The sequence below is a fragment of the Megalobrama amblycephala genome, linkage group LG22 (assembly GCF_018812025.1).
Source record: "Megalobrama amblycephala isolate DHTTF-2021 linkage group LG22, ASM1881202v1, whole genome shotgun sequence".
NCBI lineage: Eukaryota > Metazoa > Chordata > Actinopteri > Cypriniformes > Xenocyprididae > Megalobrama > Megalobrama amblycephala.
The window spans coordinates 12,259,203-12,279,015 of record NC_063065.1 but is presented as its reverse complement, the minus strand read 5'-3'; the positions used below and the strand labels follow the sequence as shown (position 1 = coordinate 12,279,015).

Below are 19,813 nucleotides of genomic sequence, written 5' to 3'. Positions count from 1 at the left end.
ATTTATAGCTCTTCAGCCCTCACAATTACAACCAAGGATACCTGAAACAAGCATCCCCTCCAGGCCTCGACCACCTTCTTTGTGTGCAAGTGTAGGGGTTAAAACGGCAGAAAAATGTGGGTATTTTTCTTTCATTAGCCACTGCTAAGGAATATCTTTTTCTGTGGACACCCTCTCACAAACCAATTAACTCGTTCTGAATAATTCATCATTCAGGGGCGACTGTGGTCCAAAAAGGAACAAACTGATGATAAGATCCAGATCCCAGCATGTATGCAATGTAGGACAGTGCAGACACCTCCAAACCTTTGGTATGCATGAAGGATTCATGCCACAGAAGGTCATTTTCATCTCTTTCTCTCTCTCATTGTCACATGCTTGTATTTCTGATAATGCCACATACCGTTCACACTGATTCTCTCTGCTATAATACACCTCATGCCTCTGTTAGCTCACTTTCCCATGACCTGCTCTAGAGATCGGCACAATACAGTCACTTCATCAGGGCTTCCTCTCCACCACCACTGCTTAGAGCTTCAGCTTCGCTCTCAGAATCTCACCATTCTTCCCAGAAATTATTCGCTTATGACTTAATTACTCATAATTTTGAATGAACAAGGAGTCAGGTGATCGGGTTGAGAAAGGAGATGGAGAGATGAGAAAATGAATGGATTGATGTGGCATGAGACTGTCTGACATTCCTGTGTGAAAGGATCATCTAACAGCTGAAGCTCGTAATCCAACCTTGTTGATAGAAAGACATCTCTCGGACCCACTGGCCATGTTTGAGAAGCAAAGGGCCCATGAAATCGCTTGACGACTGCAGTTTTCTTTCCTGTATTAAGGTATTTCCTGTTGAAATAGGAAGTTTGTGCTGTGCATACAGTATATAATCATTTCTTTAAAAAAAATAAAAATACAGTCGCGAACAATGATTTGCTATTTGCTACTTGCTTAGTGGTGTGCAAAATCCTGTCCCCCTTACTCAAAAAAGCCTTCCAGTGGCTGCATACTCTATTTAGTGCGTGATTAAAAATAATAGTAAACTTTACAGTTTATTTATTCTTAATCATAATGTTTTTAATTACATATCACATTAATGTAGAAGCTAAAATTGTCAAATTTAACATTTTCCTTTCTGTGTTATCATTTTGTCTTCGGTTAGCAAGCTAACAGCTTAGCCTACTACCTTAGAATAGTGCTATACCTAGTTATTATAATAAGGCTTTGAAGGGGAAAGGATTTTTCATGACATAAGATCAAGAAATTTTTGGTCTGTTTTCCTTGAAGAGAATAACTGCATTAATAATTGCAAATATCTGCAAAAGGTTATGAATATTAGCATACAGATATGGACTTAAAGGGATAGTTTACCCAAAAATGGAAATTCTATGGTCATTAACTCACCTTTACGACTTTCTTTTTCTTCTGTGAAATGGACCCCATTGACTTTCATTATACGGAGAGAAAAAGAAAACCAAAATGCCGTTGTTCCGCAGAAGAAAAAGTCATGCATGTTAGGAATGACACAAGTAAATGATCACAGAATTTTCATTTTTGGGTGAACTATATATATATGTATATATAATTGCATATTTATTTATTTATTTATTTTTCATGAGCTCTTTGAAAGATCCTGACCATCTTTCTCATTTCCTCCATGTTTCTTTCTTCCTCCTCTCCTCTGGCCCCACCCTTCTGGAAAAGCCATTAAGGCGTTGTCTCAAGCTTGTCAGATCATGGCCAGGCAGAGGGGAAATATTCCATCTGAGCGGCACACTGTCTTCAAGTGCTGCAATTAAGAGTGTCAGCATGCGGCCACGGTCCTATCTGACTGTGAGGGGACGGGGGGGTCGTCAGGCCCGTGTGACCGAACACACACATGGCTAGAAGCGAGCAACCCTACGCTCCCCAATATGACACCGCCACTCTGTTTGATAAAGGAAAACAGACGATTTGTGCAGAAACTCCGGCGAGTGCAGAGCCAATGAGACACTCTTGTGGGTCAAGTGCTGCATTTGCATTTTGATGGGATGTTATCGAGTAATTAATGCACTAGTCAGAATGTATTACCCCAGGAGTGAATTGAAAGGTTCATTACCAAATCGCCCTCACTCCAGGAATAGGTATTTCTCCAGGCGTTTGCCTCTGACATGTTGTTCTTCTCTTTCTCTCTCCTTCTCTCTCTCTCTCATCGTGGCAGGCTGTAGAGGTGAACAGTGGCTCTTAATAAGGGCATTCACTTTGGAGAGCGCTCGTCATAGTAAATGTACACATCAGGGCCTTGCCTTCTTGTCACTTTAATTGCTTCTGGAGGTTCTTAACAGGCCAATCTTCATCAGCCCAGGCCATGTTATGAATAACTTGGGCATCGGAGGAATTCATGCTTAATAAAATGGACCCAATTTATAAAAATGGAGTGCATTGTTTACAAAGCACACACTAGAACTCTCCACTTTACAATTATCCATTAGAGAAAGACTAAAATGGGCTGGGTATCATCAACTGTCATAACAGTATACCAATATATACCAGTGATGCACCAATATTAAAATGCCGGCCAATACAATAAGCCTGTAATTGTTTTAATGTCATGGCCAATAAGTGATAAATAGTATTGCGTCTAAATATGTTAAAAAATAAATACAATTAAAATCCATTTTTGGCACACATTATAATTAATAGTTTGACATTTGCTTTTAACAAAATTCAGATTAAAATGAAGGAAATCTAAATGTAAAATATGGGAAATGAGCATGCACAATTAAATATCCAAAATTGGCCAATTTACTAAATAATAATAATAAAAAACATTAACTAATATATGTGTATCTCTAACATAATCTATGACTATAATTTTAATGTATATTGCATTATGTATGCTTGTGGTACAGCTGAAAGTACATTGCAAATGAATGTATTTTACAGCCGGGTGTATACTACCACCTAGTGTGTATCAAAGCCGAATGTACTATATACTATTACTATAGTATATAGTACACCTCTAATTTCTCTCTAGCCTCACTTATTTGCCCCCCAGACCCCCCCGTCCCACTCTCTGCTGCCAAAACCAGCAGCGTACAGAGGGAAATTTGAGTGTGCTATGAGATTAAAGGCTGAAATCAGGGCCTTGTGAGCAATCATCAATTCCCAAGAAAATTCTTTCATCTTCCATTCTTCCACCCTAATGCTAACGGTTTCATGTCACAACATTGTTGTTGCTTTTATCATCCTATAATAACTCTCCTGCAAAAAACGGGAGGGAGATTGGAGGAATAAGAGGCTAAGAGAGGCCTGTTCTTTCTCTGCCATCACTGTAAATTTACACAAGGCCCTTTTGCTGTCACTGGAGCAGTTCCTTTTATATTAGCGGTCCTGTCTTTGGCCTGGGCTTAAACCCAGATATATTCCACCAAGACATTTATAGCCATTGTTCTGTTTTCCATAATGAAATCAAGTATTGTTTCCTGCCTCGCATATTATTTTGAGCCTAATAGCCTCAGCGGGTGCGAGCGTGGTGTCTCTGATTTGTTTGTTGGGGACAAAATGGCGACCTAGTAGGCTCGCAAATCCCCGTCTTCCATCAGCCTGCTTGTCCGTCAGCAGGGCATCAACGGCATCAAACTGCAACCCATCTCCCGGCCCATCAGCAGGTCTCACACGCCAGTGAATCCGAGACTTTTGTTCCCACTTGGGCTGATAGGAATGAGAAGGTAGACCACGGAAAAGCAGAGCAATTTTCTGCTATTTAAGCTTGGAGAGATGGCGCTCCTTGGGAATCGTGTGTATGTGTGTGTGTAGAGGCGTTTGGAGAGGAAGGGAGTTTGTTTGGAGTCACTGGATGAGATTTTTTAGATTTAGGCATGCATGGAATTGGGGGTGAGATAATCGAGGATGTGAAATTGAAACCTGTCGGCTAGCAATGCCGTCCTTTACTCCACACACCACACACACATCTCAAACCAGTCTGCCTTTTCAGTTATATGTGACTGTCAATAAAAAGTGCTTTATAACATCCACAAAACTATTTCAGTCTTTCTACTTCAAAATTTCATGTTTAATTAAATGTGTTACTTGCGGTTTCTTTGCAATTGTTTGTGAAATTTATTATCAATTTCCGAGTGAAAATTGCGTCTACAGCAGTTTTTTTCTTTTTTTTAGTGTAGTAGAGGGTTTGTCCAGCTTCCCAGTTAACAGTATTATACAACCTATTCTAGGTTAGCGCACACTATATAGTCCTTTTGAGAACGAAATTTAAAGACACACTGATAGAAACTGATGTTTGGTTAATTGCCTCAAAAACAATGGCAGTTAATTACCTTTAAAAATTAGAAGAAAAGACAAACATATGCAGCGCCTGTAGCCATGTCAACAAAGCCGCTAAGAGAAGCCCTTATGAAGTATGTCATGTTGTATTATTTTAATTACTGCATGTCAGTGTAATTTTGCTTAAACATGTTTTTGCTTTTTTTGCTTTTACCCCAGGTTATAAAATGTTGTATGTGTGCTCATTATTAATCTAATTTATTTGCTCGTCAAGCAAGCCATGTGACGACCGACTTCCTGCCTCAAATGACAATTGCAAACAGTAGCCTCCTTTTAAAGGTATAATCACCCATCTCTTCTAATTAGGAGAAGAATGTGCACTAGATACAAAGGGCTCTGTGAGGATGCAGCCCCGAGCAAGCGATAACTCCCGTGCCTCGCCGCAGCCTGATCTGGGATCGGCTTTAGGGAGGTGGTATCTGACATTAGATTAAGGGAGGTTATTTGTGGAGGGGGAGTTACTCAGGTTACATTCCTTTAAGGGAAGTGGCTGGCACCCTGTCTTCATTTCACAAGCTGGTAAAGTGAGCAAGGCCCTCTCATATTATTCACCGGGGCAGGCTGATCGAAGCTCGGCTCGATAGCACTAAACCAGCTCATGCTCCGAAGATTTGTCTTACAAAACCTTGAAAACTGCTCTGAACATCCATACATTGATTTTTGTTGGCGGGGATCTCCGGGGCTTTCATGTAGAGGCAGGATCCATGCAGGGATGAGGAGAGGGTTTCCCCCTTCGCCAGAGTGTGCCGGCAGAGCTGGGGGATTCCGTTTCAATAACCCGGCCGAAGGAATTAGAAACACACAGGGCTACTAGTGCCACAGCTCACTGCCAAAACACACACACTTCAACACCCTTACATGCACTTTTATATCTAAATATAGTATATACAGTGCAACTACTCGAGTAGCTTACGAGATTGAAAAGAAAAAGAGAAAACAAACAACAAACTTGCTGTATACCTGCATTTGGACATGCTAGGCCACTTTTCCACTTCCTGTTAACATCTAAGCAGATCTGTTTCCAATGGAAATCTTTTTCCACCTCAGAGTAAAACAATGTGGCTTAATGTCTCACAATGTGAATTTCTATCTCACAATATGTTTTAATCTCATAATTGTGACTTTGTATATCACAATTGTGACATTATATCTCACAATTAAACTGTATACTTCCTAATCTGTCTTAATATCTCAAAATTTGAATTTATATATCTCAATGTAACTTTATATCTCACAATCTGGTTTAACATTTCACAATTTGAATTTATGTATCTCACAATGTCCTAATATTTCACAATTCTGACTTTCCCCTCATAATTGCACTTTATATCTCAAAAAGTTGACTATTTTTACAATTTTGACTTTATCATTTCTTATTTTAAACTTTATCTCACAATTACCTGTACCTGTTTTATTTTTATTTTTCCTCTGAGGTGGAATCAGGCTTCCATAATTTCCTTCATTCTCCCTTGTTCTCCCTCTCTTTTTTGTCTCATTCTCCCTCTCCTTCGCTTCTAATTCCTGTGCCTTTGATGTGATAAGGAAGTGTTAAATCAAAGTGAGGCCTAATTACATATCTTGGGACTGGCTGGTTGTAAGGCATTGTTCATACTGTTAGAAAGACGGGCGAGAGCGTGTGTAAAGGGAGGGCTCCACGTGTGTGTGCGAGTCTCTGGCTGGCAGCTGCCAGCATGCGTGCCACCTGCTATACATCTCTCCATTAGCATAATCACTCTCCGGCAAATGGCAATAATAGTGTCATGCACCTCTGTGTAATTGCCGCTGTCATAATATGTGCCTGACGATTGTGTTTCCTGACTCGACATGGAGGGAAGCAAAGATCTCTGGTGCCACATTCACACTGAAGTGCCTTTGATCTGAGGCCTAGAAAGGACATCCCTCTATTCGTCACTCGAAAGCACCTTGTCAGATGCAAATCAGAGGTAACCACGACGCATTTCGCTAATATTCACAGAAGGTTATGGGCTTTGATCACAGGGGTTATTAGAACTGTAAACATGCACATGTTGGTGTCAAATTTAAATCTGTGTGTGCTTTATACACTATATAAGCATTGCATGCTTGTTTCCAAGCAAATCTAGGAGGCAGGAGACAAAAAGACCTCTGAGAAAGTGCAGACTTTTCCGACACCAATGTTTTACATAATTAGCCCACTCGACAGCCAAGGCAAGCAAATGAATAGCTAATGATCACATAGGCCAGGGGCGGTGAGGTCCGAGGGTGAGTGACAGCCGCCGTAGCCATTGTGACGAGCTCCGACCCTAATTGGTCTGCAGAAGAAGGAAAATGGAAGAATCTGGAAGGGAGGGACTGGGTGGGGGGGGGGGGGGTGAACTGCGCAAACAGCAGACAAGCCAAACAGGAATTCTAATGGATTGCATGCTCGGCTTGCTGACACCTCATTGCACCTAACATCGCTATATTTTGCAAGGGTGGCAAAAATTATACATTTACTAAGATGACGCATGCATGTATTTTTCTCTCAAACAGGGTGCGGGTTGTGGTTAGCCACCCCATTGTTTGATGTATGGCAACGGCAAATCGGACGGTTGGTGTTTGTGTAATAGAAATGGATGGTGGTACCGTTTTCAATGTTTTGTTTCTTTTCATTATTCATATATCCTTTACCTTTTTGACATTCCGACATTCAAGGACGCAGGCCTTCGTCTTCAAATGTGGATGATAAATTCTGAGCAATCCCTCCCCTAATCGTTCAGAGCAGGAGGAAAACACATAGCCTTTTTAAAGCATCTGTGTCTTAAACTGTCATTGATTAAATGTTAACTGATATACTCCAGTTGGCAATCTTGTTAGAGCTTCCAGTAGCCAAGATAGACAGTTTAGAGTCCCAGCTGATCAATATTACAGATAAAGATTTCATCCATCAATGAGCTCCCAAAACAAAAGGTGTCTGTTACCTGATTAGGCCGGCTAGAAAGTCTCTCCCCCTCCGGACTGCCGACGCAGCACGAGGAGTTCCATTCGATCGGCTACAAACATGGAGCCCATGTAATTACAGCTCCAAACAGTTCCGCAGATAACATGCCTTTGACTTAGCTCCGGATAAAGGTTAATCTCCCTCTGTCTGTCCAGCGAGATGGGTCTGGGCTTTATATATTTATTTAAGTCCTCCGCTAAGGCCAGGGCCAGGGGCTGTTAGCGTGGTGCCTGGAAGGAAAGAGTTAGAACCTCCTGCATACCAATGCCAGCGCAAATGACCGAATCGATGGCGGAATGGCCACTGCTGTTTAAGAGTATCAATAAATGTTCCCTTATTTCCTCCTCAATGGCTTAGTGTTGTAGTTAAAAGTCCAACAGATGTCTTAATTGAAAGTTAATTTTAAATCAATGCAGAGAGTCATTTAAATATTGATCACACTCTTTTGACTCAAATTGTATGCGGACTGTCCTGGCCCAACATAATTCGCCCATTGCTTTTTTCTTTTTTTTCTTTTTTTTTTAAAAAACAACTTTGTTCCAATTGAATCAATAAGCCACAATTAGTATGTTGTGAAACTGCCATTGACACTTCCTAAAGGCCCACAGGCGATTTCATTGTCTTTTCTGGCACAGATACAGCGTGTCCTTAATTACAAAGTATGTTTATGGTGTTTTAATTGTATTAGGTCAGCGTAAAATCAAACAAAAGATCTCTCTAATGCAAGAACACATGAAAAACGTCATGTTTGAATGCCCTCCTGTCCTTTCATTACAGGTTCAAGGCAATTAAAGAGACTTATGGGCCCCTGAAAGCAGGGCATCTGCTGTACTTCTGATTTTCTCTGTATCAGACAAATGAAGGCAAGAATGACAGGCGCTGGAAGGGGGAAAAAAATAGGGAGAGAGAGAGAGAGAGAGAGAACAGGGAACATTGTCAGAGGCCTCTGTCTATCAGGGTAATCTTATTTATTTAAAGCATATGTCTGCTGGTACTCCTTTGTCAGGGTCTATTAGGGGGCAGTGCAGCCCATATGACATTGTTTAGCAAGTAATGAAATGGACATTTTTTGCATGTTTTTATAGAGTTGGAAGGGAGCGCACAGACTCGTTCATTTTCCTCGCTGGATGCCATTTCCTAGCCATCGCCACAGATCGAGCTGCACAGCTATTGTCAACCCCGTTTCTGTCCTGTAAGAATTTGCCGATTGTTAACATGGCCACTGTAACCCATAAATGGGGTCAGTGTTTTGATCGATCATAATAACACGTGTATGGAGTTTGTTATTGTAGTCATTTTTGGTACTTTCCAGTCCACGTTTTCCCCTCTTCGAAAGGATGATGCAGCTCTCTGTGTATATTTGAAAAATCTGCATTTGCGCCAGACCAACTTTTCAGCCGTCTGTGTCTCCTCGCGATGCGGTCAGGTTGGTTTGGCTGAGGCTTTCTGGGTTTCCAGAGCAGACCTGCACAGGGGTGACAGATAGGTCTTATTTGTCTGATAGAGTTGAGCAAGAAAATAGATCTAGAGCTGGTTACTTCATTAGGTTCTCTCATTGATTGAACCTCCTGCTGAAGTGATGCTGCAGCCTCCTCTGATAACTGCTGGTAATAGAACAAAATGAATTCTTATCACAGAGATTGGAAAGGCCATTAACCCTGGCCCCCAGTGCTTTTCAGACGTCACAGACAGGAAGCCGCGCGGTGCGCGGGAGGGAAAAAAAAAACGGCATGCTCCATCTGAGCCGAGGTCATGTTGGCGGCCGTGTGTGAAATTTCCAGCCCCTTTGGCTCCTGTGTAGATGAAACGGCTACCCGGGCAGATGTTTATAATCATGTCTTGAATAAATATTGGATGGAGTATAATAAAAAGGAGAGAGAGAAAGGAGCGAGGAGGGAGGGGGAGAACGAAACGAGGAGGAATCTTTTTATATTATTTTCAAATACTAAAGTAAGCCTGGCTGCAGTGCCTCCTTTCTCCGGATGCCTCAGGTGATCCGAATGGCACGGACACAAAAAGCCTTTTTGTGTACGATGCAGGTGTTTGGGGTTTGTCTGTGGAAACCTTTGAAGATGCATTCTTTAAAAGATTTAATGCTAGTTATTTGGAACCATTAATATCCCTTATGCGGGTGTGCGCAGAAACAGAAGTCTGCAGAAATGAGGGGGAAATTTGTGTTGGTGCAGCAAAAGCAGAAGCTTTAATCTTCATCATGTTTATTCATTTGATGGAGGTGATTAATGGTTTGAAGTGCATCATACATCACAGAAGAGCTGGTAGCGTAGGAAAACTTTCTTGGATGAAAGTAACTGACAGCAATAAAAGACATTTTCTGATTGCTGATGCATAAGGTGTACTGCGGTAGAAGTGTGCTTGCCTTAGAGAAAGAGCAGCTTTCTTGTGTCTCCCAGAAGCAGCAGCAGCACCACGAAGGGAAACAAGCCCACTCTCCACGTGGATGTTTAGTATTTTAGACATGCTACATTAACAGCATCTGGTTAAGATCTAAATGCTTGTTAAATACACTGAAATTTGGAAAAAGTAGGGAGCAAAAAAGGAGATTTGGGTGGGGGGGGGGGACGGTGGATCAACAAGTCAGTAAAGCTTATTATCCTGAAAGTATTACAACTGGCCCTTAACAAAGTAGTACAGGGTTTCGAGTTTCAAAGATTCCTTTAAAATGGAGCGGCTCAAATGAAAACCATGGGGGGAAAGAATGTGACATCATGAAAACCCTGGGCAGCTCAGAGCCAACCTGTGGTGTGCTGGGAAATTAGTGTTCCTTACACCTCAACAAGACGAGACAGTCCAGAAATCATAATTACAACCAGATTGCATTTTCACAAATGCTGTGATCAGTAAAATTATAAGAAATGACAATCATGCAAAGATTTATTATTATTATTGTTATTACAGATAATAATAATAGTTATTTTTTTATTAAATTAATAATATAAGAAATTACAACTAATACAAAGAGCTATTATTGTTATTATTATTAGTTTAATAGTTTAAATTAACAATATAGAAATGACGATCATAATATAATCATAATTATTGTTTTTTGTTGTTTAATTTGTATATACAGTAGGTGATTGTTGTTTCTTATATTTTTGCTGATTTCATTGTTTGCAAAAATGCATTCTGGTTGTAATTTGTTTTTAAAGATTGTATTTTCAACAATGATACAGTTTAGGATCGCCTAGCTTCAATAAGCTCTTTGCTATTCTTTTTTGAGAACCATAAATAAACCGTGAGTCTAAGGTGGAGGTGGGGGACACATTTTAATGAGTGATTTTTGGGGGTATCCACGGCTGTGTACGGTGGGTGTCTCTTTTACTGGCCGGATAATGACCGCACTGAGGTGTTATAGCCCCCAAGAGGAGAGAGAGTGAGAAGCCTGCCCTCCACGTCTGTCATTATGCTTTCTCTATACCGGACAGGCCTGGTGCTTTAATGAAAAGAAAGTGTCTGGTGTCATAGTTATACATTTCCATGGATGCCTCCTCTATTTTTGTTCCTTTTTTTTTTGTAGGTATGCTAGTTGTGCAAGGGGATCTGGTGCATTTTGATTAGGCAAAAACACAGCCTTGCTTTAATTGTGATGCCTTCTTGACCCCGGTCTCCCTCCAGCGTGGCGATCAACCCACATCAGAGCAGGTCTCACGGGAGACTGGCGAACACAGAACCGTCGGAGATGTGTGGTTGATGTGTTTGCGGGTTTTGCTTGAAAGGGATGACGGGGGCAGTAAAAGTTGTCTATGGCTCTGCTGTTTGCGATTAAGTTTGATGGGCAGAGAGTCTGCCGAACCCCCCTTGCACCCCTCCAATGCTGCTGACACGCTGCCTCTGTAAAGCATTCAGATTACTCAAACTGTTGCCAGGGTCAGGCGCGGGGCAGACACCGCTATGATGTATAGGAAAGCATGTCTGGGAGTTTCTCTCGCTCTTGAAATGCATACCAGAAAAACTGCAGAACACCCTGCTAAAAGTCGAGGGAGAGAGAGAAGGACAGTGGAAGGAAAGAGAAAAAAAATGCTGTCTGATGAGACCCAGATGATAGCAACCCATCCTTTTCTTCCCTTATTCCTTCTGTTACTACCTTCATAATTTGCCCTTTTCTTTTTCGTGACACTCCATGTTTTATTAATGCATTCCACGATCGCCTTAAAAATTTGATGCCCCCTCGAGGTAGAGACGCTCACTAGCACTTTGACACTTCATTTCCCAGCTAGGGGGACTGGGTCAGTAAATCTAGCCGACTGAAGAGAGCGCCTCACACTGAGGACGAGGAGGAGGAGAGGGGGCGAGTAAAGGGGGAGGTGCCACAGCCTGGCCCCTGTACCCTTAGGGTGTGACATTGTGCTGTGGTGTTTGTGTATGAGCGTGTGTGTGTGTGTGTGTGTGTGTTAGTGTGTCTCTTTTATTAACCGACCTGAAATCTGGTCATGATCACAGATATCCAGCTGGTCCTAACCCCCATCTGCCTATTGAGGCAGAGCACTCTCTCTCTCTGATTAGCCCTCTGTCCTGACACTGGCTTAAGCTCAACACTGCCACCGTCCAGAGCCTCTTTGCCCCCCAATACCGCCTTCCCCCACAACACTCACCCCCAGTCCTGCCTCAACTGCCTCTGCGACAGAGAGGAAGTGAAGCATAGAGAGCGAGATTCACATTGTTGTATGTTATGTACACACTGCATGCAATGAAATGTATACATTTGAAGTGCAGCTTAAGATTATATTCATTTTCAAATATTTTTTAATAGTATTTTAGTTACTTGTAGATATTTTTAAAATCAAAAAGTCTTAATGTTTAATTTAAAAAATTGTTTAATAAAATCATAAATGTCAAATACCTAAAGTAGTGGAGCTGTCAATCAATTCAAATTGTAATCAAATTCATAGTTTGATAAGCAGATTGATTGCTTATACTGATTATATTTACTCAGTATTTACTAAAAAAAGATAATTTTGTGTTGTGTTTTGACAGACAAAAACATATATCAGTATATTGTTTGTTTCATGTCATTGAAGCCTGGCCTACACATTTATAGGACATACACATTTTTGCATAGTCTTATATTTATTTATATGACTGTGCAGAAATGTGTATATATTTATATTTAAGATTAATATTTATAATTTATTATATTATTTAGCTGTTATTATTATTACGTTTTTTATTTTTATTTTAAATAAAAAATAAAATAAAAATTCTGTATATTAATGGAAAAAACACCACAGCTTTTTGCTTCCTTATGCACAAACGCTGCAATTTATGCCATTTATTTTTGTAAAAATGCGGCATGTACATCTAAAGATACCCTCCAGCTGTCTTACATACACACACATGGCACACACACACACACACACACACACACACACACACACACACACACAGACAGTGCCTTTGTTGCAGGATGTATTAGAGCACACCGTCACCGCATGTGCGCCAAAATAGCAATTTTTGCAGCCGGCTGCCAGCAGTGACAGGAGATATTTCATCCTGTTGTCAGAATATTATTAATAAAACATCAGGACTAGAGTGCAGCACAATTTTTCCTTTCAATCACTCCCAGCATCTGCCATGAAAATTTCATGCTGTATATAATTTCCACTTAATGTATTGCACTTAAAACGTCGGTGCCAGCACCGTGTGGGGAGTTTTAAAGGGTTAATTATATCATGTATCTGCAGTCGGGGCCCCTCTGCTTACCAAACAATGACTTGAGTGATTGTATGCAAATATACCGATGACCTTTTTGCCTCCCCGTGGTCAATTTATATGGTTATTAAGGTTTTATAAAATGGATGAGCGCAGCACTTTGAACGCCATTTTCCTGCCTCATGTTGTCCTAATTTATTTCATTTCTCGCGGGGTCTTCCAAAATATGTTTATTTCTCCCCCTCGCTCTCGCTTTCTGTCTCTCTCTCCCTCTCTTTCTTTCTTCCCCCGTCGTGTGCCGTGTGATGGAAGCTGCATGGGGTGGAGGGGGAAAGACAGGAGTGGTTATCTGGCATTACTCAGCCTGCTAAAAATTCATTAAAATGTGACATCAGCGCAGTGAGAGACAAATGCTCTCTGGATGAAAGGGAACAGTAGGCCTTTCAGGGATTAGAGGCGCACGGCCTCGACCTATCACCTAACAGCATAAACAGATTAATCCACTGGCAGTGCTGCAAAGATACACAGAATTATTAAACACGAGGGGGGGAGGTGGAGGTGGTTGAGCCTACAGAAAAATTTCCATGTAATCTGCCCAGTGCTAACAATCTGGAGAGGTGTGTGAAGAACATTCATATTTCAGTGTGTCCCAGGCTTAATGAAACCAGACGAATTCCCTGCACCAGTGTCTTGTGGTATATTTTGTGTATGTACACACGCACACACACACACACACACACACACACACACACACACACACAGCAGTGTTTGGTGTGTTCAGAGACGATTCAAAAGCAATCACCGTAACCTCTAGTGGGTAACCAAGTGCCCTTCCTGTGTTCAATTGTAGAAGAACCAGGTGAAGACAGCGAGGAATCCCCACGAGCCTCCTCATTGGCCGCGGCCGAGGACAAAGACTCGAGCAAGAGGGACGCCATAGAAGGCAAGACAACAGAGAAGGACTCCAGTAAGACCTTTAGTTTTGGTCTTTTTTTCCCCTGGTACCCTCTCATCAGTGTCGCTTAGTCACTAACACACACTACTCCTACCTGTTTTCCTCTACTGTTCTCTTCCAATGGGGCTTTTCCTGCTAATAACAGCTGCATGTGTGGGTTGCATGTGAATGCTATCAGTAGCCTCCCGCTGACCCATTTTAATCATAGCCATCTGATGGCAGAGATGTGGATAAAGGCAAAGAATATTCCACAGTGACCACTGAGATTATTTTTTTTAATCAAATCAGTTTGTACGCTTGTAATTTTTAAGCGCCTTTCATTAATCTTTGCTGTTCTTGCGATTCCTCTGATGACATATTAATTTTGTATAAGCATAGGATTAGATAGCGCTCAAGTGTTTAGTTTTGTAACCCTTTTCCTTTTTTTAAATTCAAGCAACGCACCACCTATTAGAGCTCATTGTCCTCAAACCGCAGATCTGCGTACACGTCTGACTGGTAGCACATTAGCAAAGGCAACAATCTTTACAAAACAGTGTTGTGTTGAGATCAGGAAACAGCCCCTTGAGCTAGCATCTGGCATCACTACCTAAGGCTCTGTTATATTTGATTCGCCAAATAAGAATTCATATGTGCTTTTTTATGTATGAGATGGAAATATATGGTCGAAATGAATATTACATTAGGCGTCTTTCATGCACACCATACCTAGCTACATAATGTTGGGTTCAATGGAGCAGAGGAAATGCTGAAACAGGACAGAGCCTATTAGTTTAGCCAGTCGTTTATCTTTTATCCATATAGCCATGACAGGCTTGTCTGAGGCAGTTCGTACTCAATGCATTTACATGACCTATTACATGCGGCGTCATTTAATGCTGCGGTCGAGATGCAGGTCCCATTTAAACTAGCGTTCTTAAACCTTAATGTGAATATATGTTTGCAAACTTTCGCATTGAGACGATTCCTTTTCCCTTTTTTTAAGGCTGCAGTATTTAAATTGAAATTAGAAAATATCTGTCCCCAAATGGCTGTTGTTTTGATTATTTTTTTTTTTTTTTAATCCATTATTTTGAGGAGCAGTCAGAATGGGGTTTAGGGGTTGCTCTGTTGAACCCATATGTTAAATGTGTTTTTGGTCTAAAGGAATAAATCCCTAATGTGGTTTGGAATATAAAACACCAGGCTCCTGCATATTAAAGATTATATGTAGAGATATTCACAATATTCATCTTCATAGGCAGCATCTCTCAAAACAGCCCATTTACTTTTCCATTTTAATCTAGTGTCACTGTGGATTAATTATAATCCAAATTGCATTTTCCATGCAAATGTCTTAATCTGGATCAACTCCAGATTACTTTGTGCTCTGTTTAGATGTAGCACGGAAGCATGTCAGTGTGTGTTGGCTTTAGGGTAAAGGGATAATTCAGCAAACACAAGCAAAGATGAAAATTAGCTGTCATTATTGCTAAGAACATTTTCTGCATACCTGCTGTAAATTATCAGGGAAATTAAATATTGTTTTCAAATCAGCTGCTCATGAAATTTAAAATAATGCAGCTGAATTAAATAAAATGCAAGACAGATCAAATTCTGCATATTTACCATTAGCATTTGCATGTTTCCAGCTCTGAAATGAGCATTTATTCAATTTCTGTCTTTCTAGATATTAGATTAAAATAAATTAAAAGTATTTGCATATTTCATTGAAGCCCTACAGCTATGATTTCTGTTGCTGTCGTAATCAATTCAGAGAGTCCCGTAGGATTTGCCAAATATGACATTCTTCGGTTTACGCCTCGTCTGAAGTGCGATGGTAAAGCTGATGGACTCAGATTTTTTTTTTTTTTTTTTTTTTTGCAAGTGCGAAGAGAAAGCAGGGCTGCACTGTCCAAGCTGAGAATTTAGAGAGTGGTATTCAAATGTTATCTGCTGAACTGTAGGTCACACTAATGCGCAACCTTAACCTCTTGTCCTTGTAAATCACCAAAGTTCTCGGAGCGTCCCAGGGTCCTGCTTTATTTATTGCCCTGTCACCTCAGCCAGACTGGCTGGACTGAAGACCAGTAAATTGAATAGTAAATTTATGACGCCTTTATCAAGCAAGTCCTGTGTAATTGGCGTTTGCAGGGGAAAGAAATTTTGAGATAAAATAGCTTGTCATATACAAACGCACAGTACTGTTGTGCAGATCTTTCAAAGTGAGGCCGTACTACTCCAGTTTTTGTTCATGTAAAATTGTATTCATGTTAGATGGGGCTATGAGATATGAAATTAAATGTTGAAAATGAACAGGACTCAAAATGGCCTTTCACTTAGTGAGGAAGACCAGATAGATCATCTATTGTTTCTTCTTTTAGTTTGGTTGTTCCTCTTCTTTAAACAGAGATGTTTAAAGAAGCCTTGCGTAGGTTGCATGATTTTAAAAATCCCATTGACAGTTGTAAATAAAGATGGGTGTCCTGTCTACGGCTCTGGTCCCTGTAATGCAAACAGCTTGACTATCATAAATCACAGTTTGATTTATCTAATCAAGCTAGGTCCTGCTTCTCAAAGACATTTGTCATTCGGATGTGAAGGGGGGCTGTGGTGTCACAATTATTTTCTCTATTGCTTCATTGCACTGTGTGTGTGTCTGTAGACAAAGAAAAAGGGCATTCTCATTTAGTGAGGTACAGACTACACAAAGAGCCTAGCCACTGAGTTCTGACACATTTCTACATAAAAATAAAGACTATTATATAATGTGTGTGTGTTTATACATACATATGTATATACTATATATATATATATATATATATATATATATATATATATATATATATATATATATGTGTGTGTGTGTGTGTGTGTGTGTATGTATAAAGTCATTTTTAGAATATTTAAATAGTTAATTTAGATGACAAATCAGCAAAACCTTATGCCCAACAGAAATTGAGCATTTATTAAACGCTGCAGTGGCTTTTCTTACTATTTCTTTCCTCATTTTCTCTCCCCGTTTCATTTCTGACAGCCTATTGTGTCCATCTGCAATGCACTTTAAATGTTTATGAAAGCAGCGTGTTGATTAAGAAAATAAATCATATAGATGGATCCTCATGCAGAGCAGATTAGCCCCCAGACCATACATTTACATTCAATATGATGGCAATCAATGGAAGGGGCCTCATTGCATTGTGAAATGTATTTGCACCCAGTTGTCCAGGAGTCACCTCCTCACCCGGGAAATAATTTAGTTGCAGATTGACTGGAAGATGGTGAAAATTGAAAGTTAAAATTAGAAATCCTAGTAATAAACAGAAGGGGGAGAAAAAAGGTCAGATGATGCGGTACAGCAATGAGATTGGGGAGCCTCGCAAATGAGGTTTTCTGTTTGTTATGAAATGCATGTGACATCCCCCCCCCACACACACACACCCAACGCAGCAGGGATATCAAGGCCAGGAGAGAAAAAAAAGATTACCTAGCTATTTGAGACTGCAGACCATACTCTTGATACTCTTGGAAATTTGTATTGCGCCCTTGTGGTTTTTCCCCCCTCTTGTGTCACTTTCTTTGGCAGGCTAATATGTCAGGCTCCTGATATGTAAGACCACAATAAAATAAGCAGAATGCCTTGTAATGCCAAGAATTAAAATGCATGAACACGCAGCAGATATTGAAATATACTTAAATAAATACAAAGCAGAAAAAAATACTCTCTCCCTTTTTTCCAGCATCTTTTTACCATCCATTTTCGATGACTGCTTTGCTAAGCTTTGATTCATAAGAGTAATACACACATTTAGCCTAGAGTGACCAGATTAGAGTGAAGAACAGCGAGCAGAGCTTTCTTTGTGCACTGCATATGCAGCGAGAGGATAAATTGCATTGACTGAGGAGGCTGGGACACTGTCTGTATCTGAGGATACAGGGGTAATGAAAGATTTATCACTCTGCGCAGCATACTCTAAATACAACTGGGGGCTGATTTGCTGAATTGAGCTCAGCTAAAATGGAAATAACATGGCAACCCCCTCTAATACAGAGTGTGAGGCATGGATATTCAGGGGGATGCTAGGAATGGTGATTTGGCTGTCTATATCCCCTAAATGAACTGCATAATAGTACCGTGACCTGCAATGCAATAACAATGAATTCGAACCTCTATTTATTTGTGAATATCTTCATTCGGTTGCTTTTGTGAATATAGATTTTTGCTGGATCCTCTAGTATTCATGCTCAAAATCAATACACAATTTGTCTGAGGTGTAATTCAATTTAAATGCTTTTTGAAGATTTTTTTCTTATTAATAAAATAATCTGAGTCTCACATAATGTGAGTTGCCCAATAACCTTTTATCAGATCTACATACCTAACAATAAGCTTATGTTACCCAAATGTGGCGTCTTATTAAAGTAAGGCTCATTGTAACTCTGTCAGGAGATTTCCAGAATAAGCTTGTGACAGAAGATATCCTATCTGTTTATTCACAGGAATTAATACACTGGCTAAAGAAACCCTGGGGACTGCTACAGCAGGGAAGCGGTCGCTTCAGCAGGAGAAAGAAAATGACACTCCAACCAAGAGGGCTAAATCAGCTGAAGAGAAGATGCTGTCCAATGAGCAGGTTAGTTACTCTGATCTGTTTGCAAAAATGGGGCTTAATAACAAGACTGAGCCATCTTTGTGTATAAATTGAATTCCTAGATTAGATTATATTCATTCGCTTAAAAAAAATAATAAAAAAAATAAAAAAAAAAAATATATATATATATATATATATATATATATATATATATATAAAGCATTACCCTGTCTGAGTGGTACAGGACTTGCTGAGCCATTTCTGATAGGGCTACATTAAAACAGGTAGTGAGAAGTTGCAGTTTAAATGTACTTCATGTAATGAGAAATGATTCATGTCAACATCCTTTGTAATCTTCTGATTAGAAATTCTAGGCATTCATGTTAGTTCATTTACTTACTCACTTGATTAGGTTTTTTAATTAAGTTACATGAAATGAAAACTTCAGTGAATTAGAGGAAATTTAATTTTATAGACATTTGGAGTCGTACTTGTTTTGTTTGGAATTTGATTTTCTTAAGGCTTCATGTTGCAGCATCACTCATAAGTAGTCGTTCGGAGCAGTGCTATAATGTATGCCAATGCTATGATAAACTTTGTCTTTTCAGGTGCAGCAGTGCCCATACTGTAATTACAGTAACAAGGATGCAAACCGTTTACAGCTGCACATCATGTCCCAGCATTCCATGCAGCCTGTCATCAGCTGCCCCTTGTGTCAGGATGTTCTCAGCAACAAGATTCACTTGCAGCTGCATCTCACCCACCTCCATAGCGTGGCTCCAGACTGTGTGGAGAAGTTACTTATGACAGTATGTGCAGCATTCATTTATTTCTTTTAAATCCAAAAAAAGAAAGAAATACCAAAGCTGTCAGCCTTACTAACTAGATCATACTCTGGCGGTGTTGGCAGGGAATAACTTGAATAAGCATTTCCCAGGCCTAGCGTATTCTCCAAAGAATATGTTATGAACTGGAAAATTCTCCACTTATAAAATCACAAAACAGCAGTTTTGAAAAATATATTTTGGAAGTCCCTGTATCTCATGTTTACAAGCTTAACATTTTGAATACATTTATTATTTATAAATCTATTATTTATGTTTATTGTTTATCTTATGTTTATTTGATTCGGTTAAGGCACTGATATAACATTATTTATATATTTTCTTTCTTCAGGTTGCAGGTCCAGATATTACAGTGCCCAATTCCTTGCTGTCTGTATCATTACAAGACAAAGTCCCATCTTTGATGGATTCTTCAGCTGTTATCCCTGAGGGATCTGGAAAACCCATGGGTAAGCACATTTATGCAGCCACAGTGTCATCTGAAATGTAT

General features: G+C 40.0%; 1 protein-coding gene across 14 annotated transcripts in view; it reads left to right on the top strand.

Annotated features, from left to right (window-relative positions):
- Positions 1-19,813, top strand: part of zfhx4 (zinc finger homeobox 4) — a 293,522-nt gene that overhangs the window by 263,674 nt on the left and 10,035 nt on the right. For 13 of the 14 annotated variants that reach the window (XM_048174499.1, XM_048174498.1, XM_048174497.1 and 10 more), the window contains 4 exons: positions 13,803-13,919; positions 18,387-18,520; positions 19,087-19,287; positions 19,655-19,772. In XM_048174499.1, the coding sequence (XP_048030456.1) occupies positions 13,803-13,919; positions 18,387-18,520; positions 19,087-19,287; positions 19,655-19,772 (570 nt within the window). The remainder of the gene's footprint in view (positions 1-13,802; positions 13,920-18,386; positions 18,521-19,086; positions 19,288-19,654; positions 19,773-19,813) is intronic. The other variant, XM_048174505.1, reaches the window with a different exon arrangement.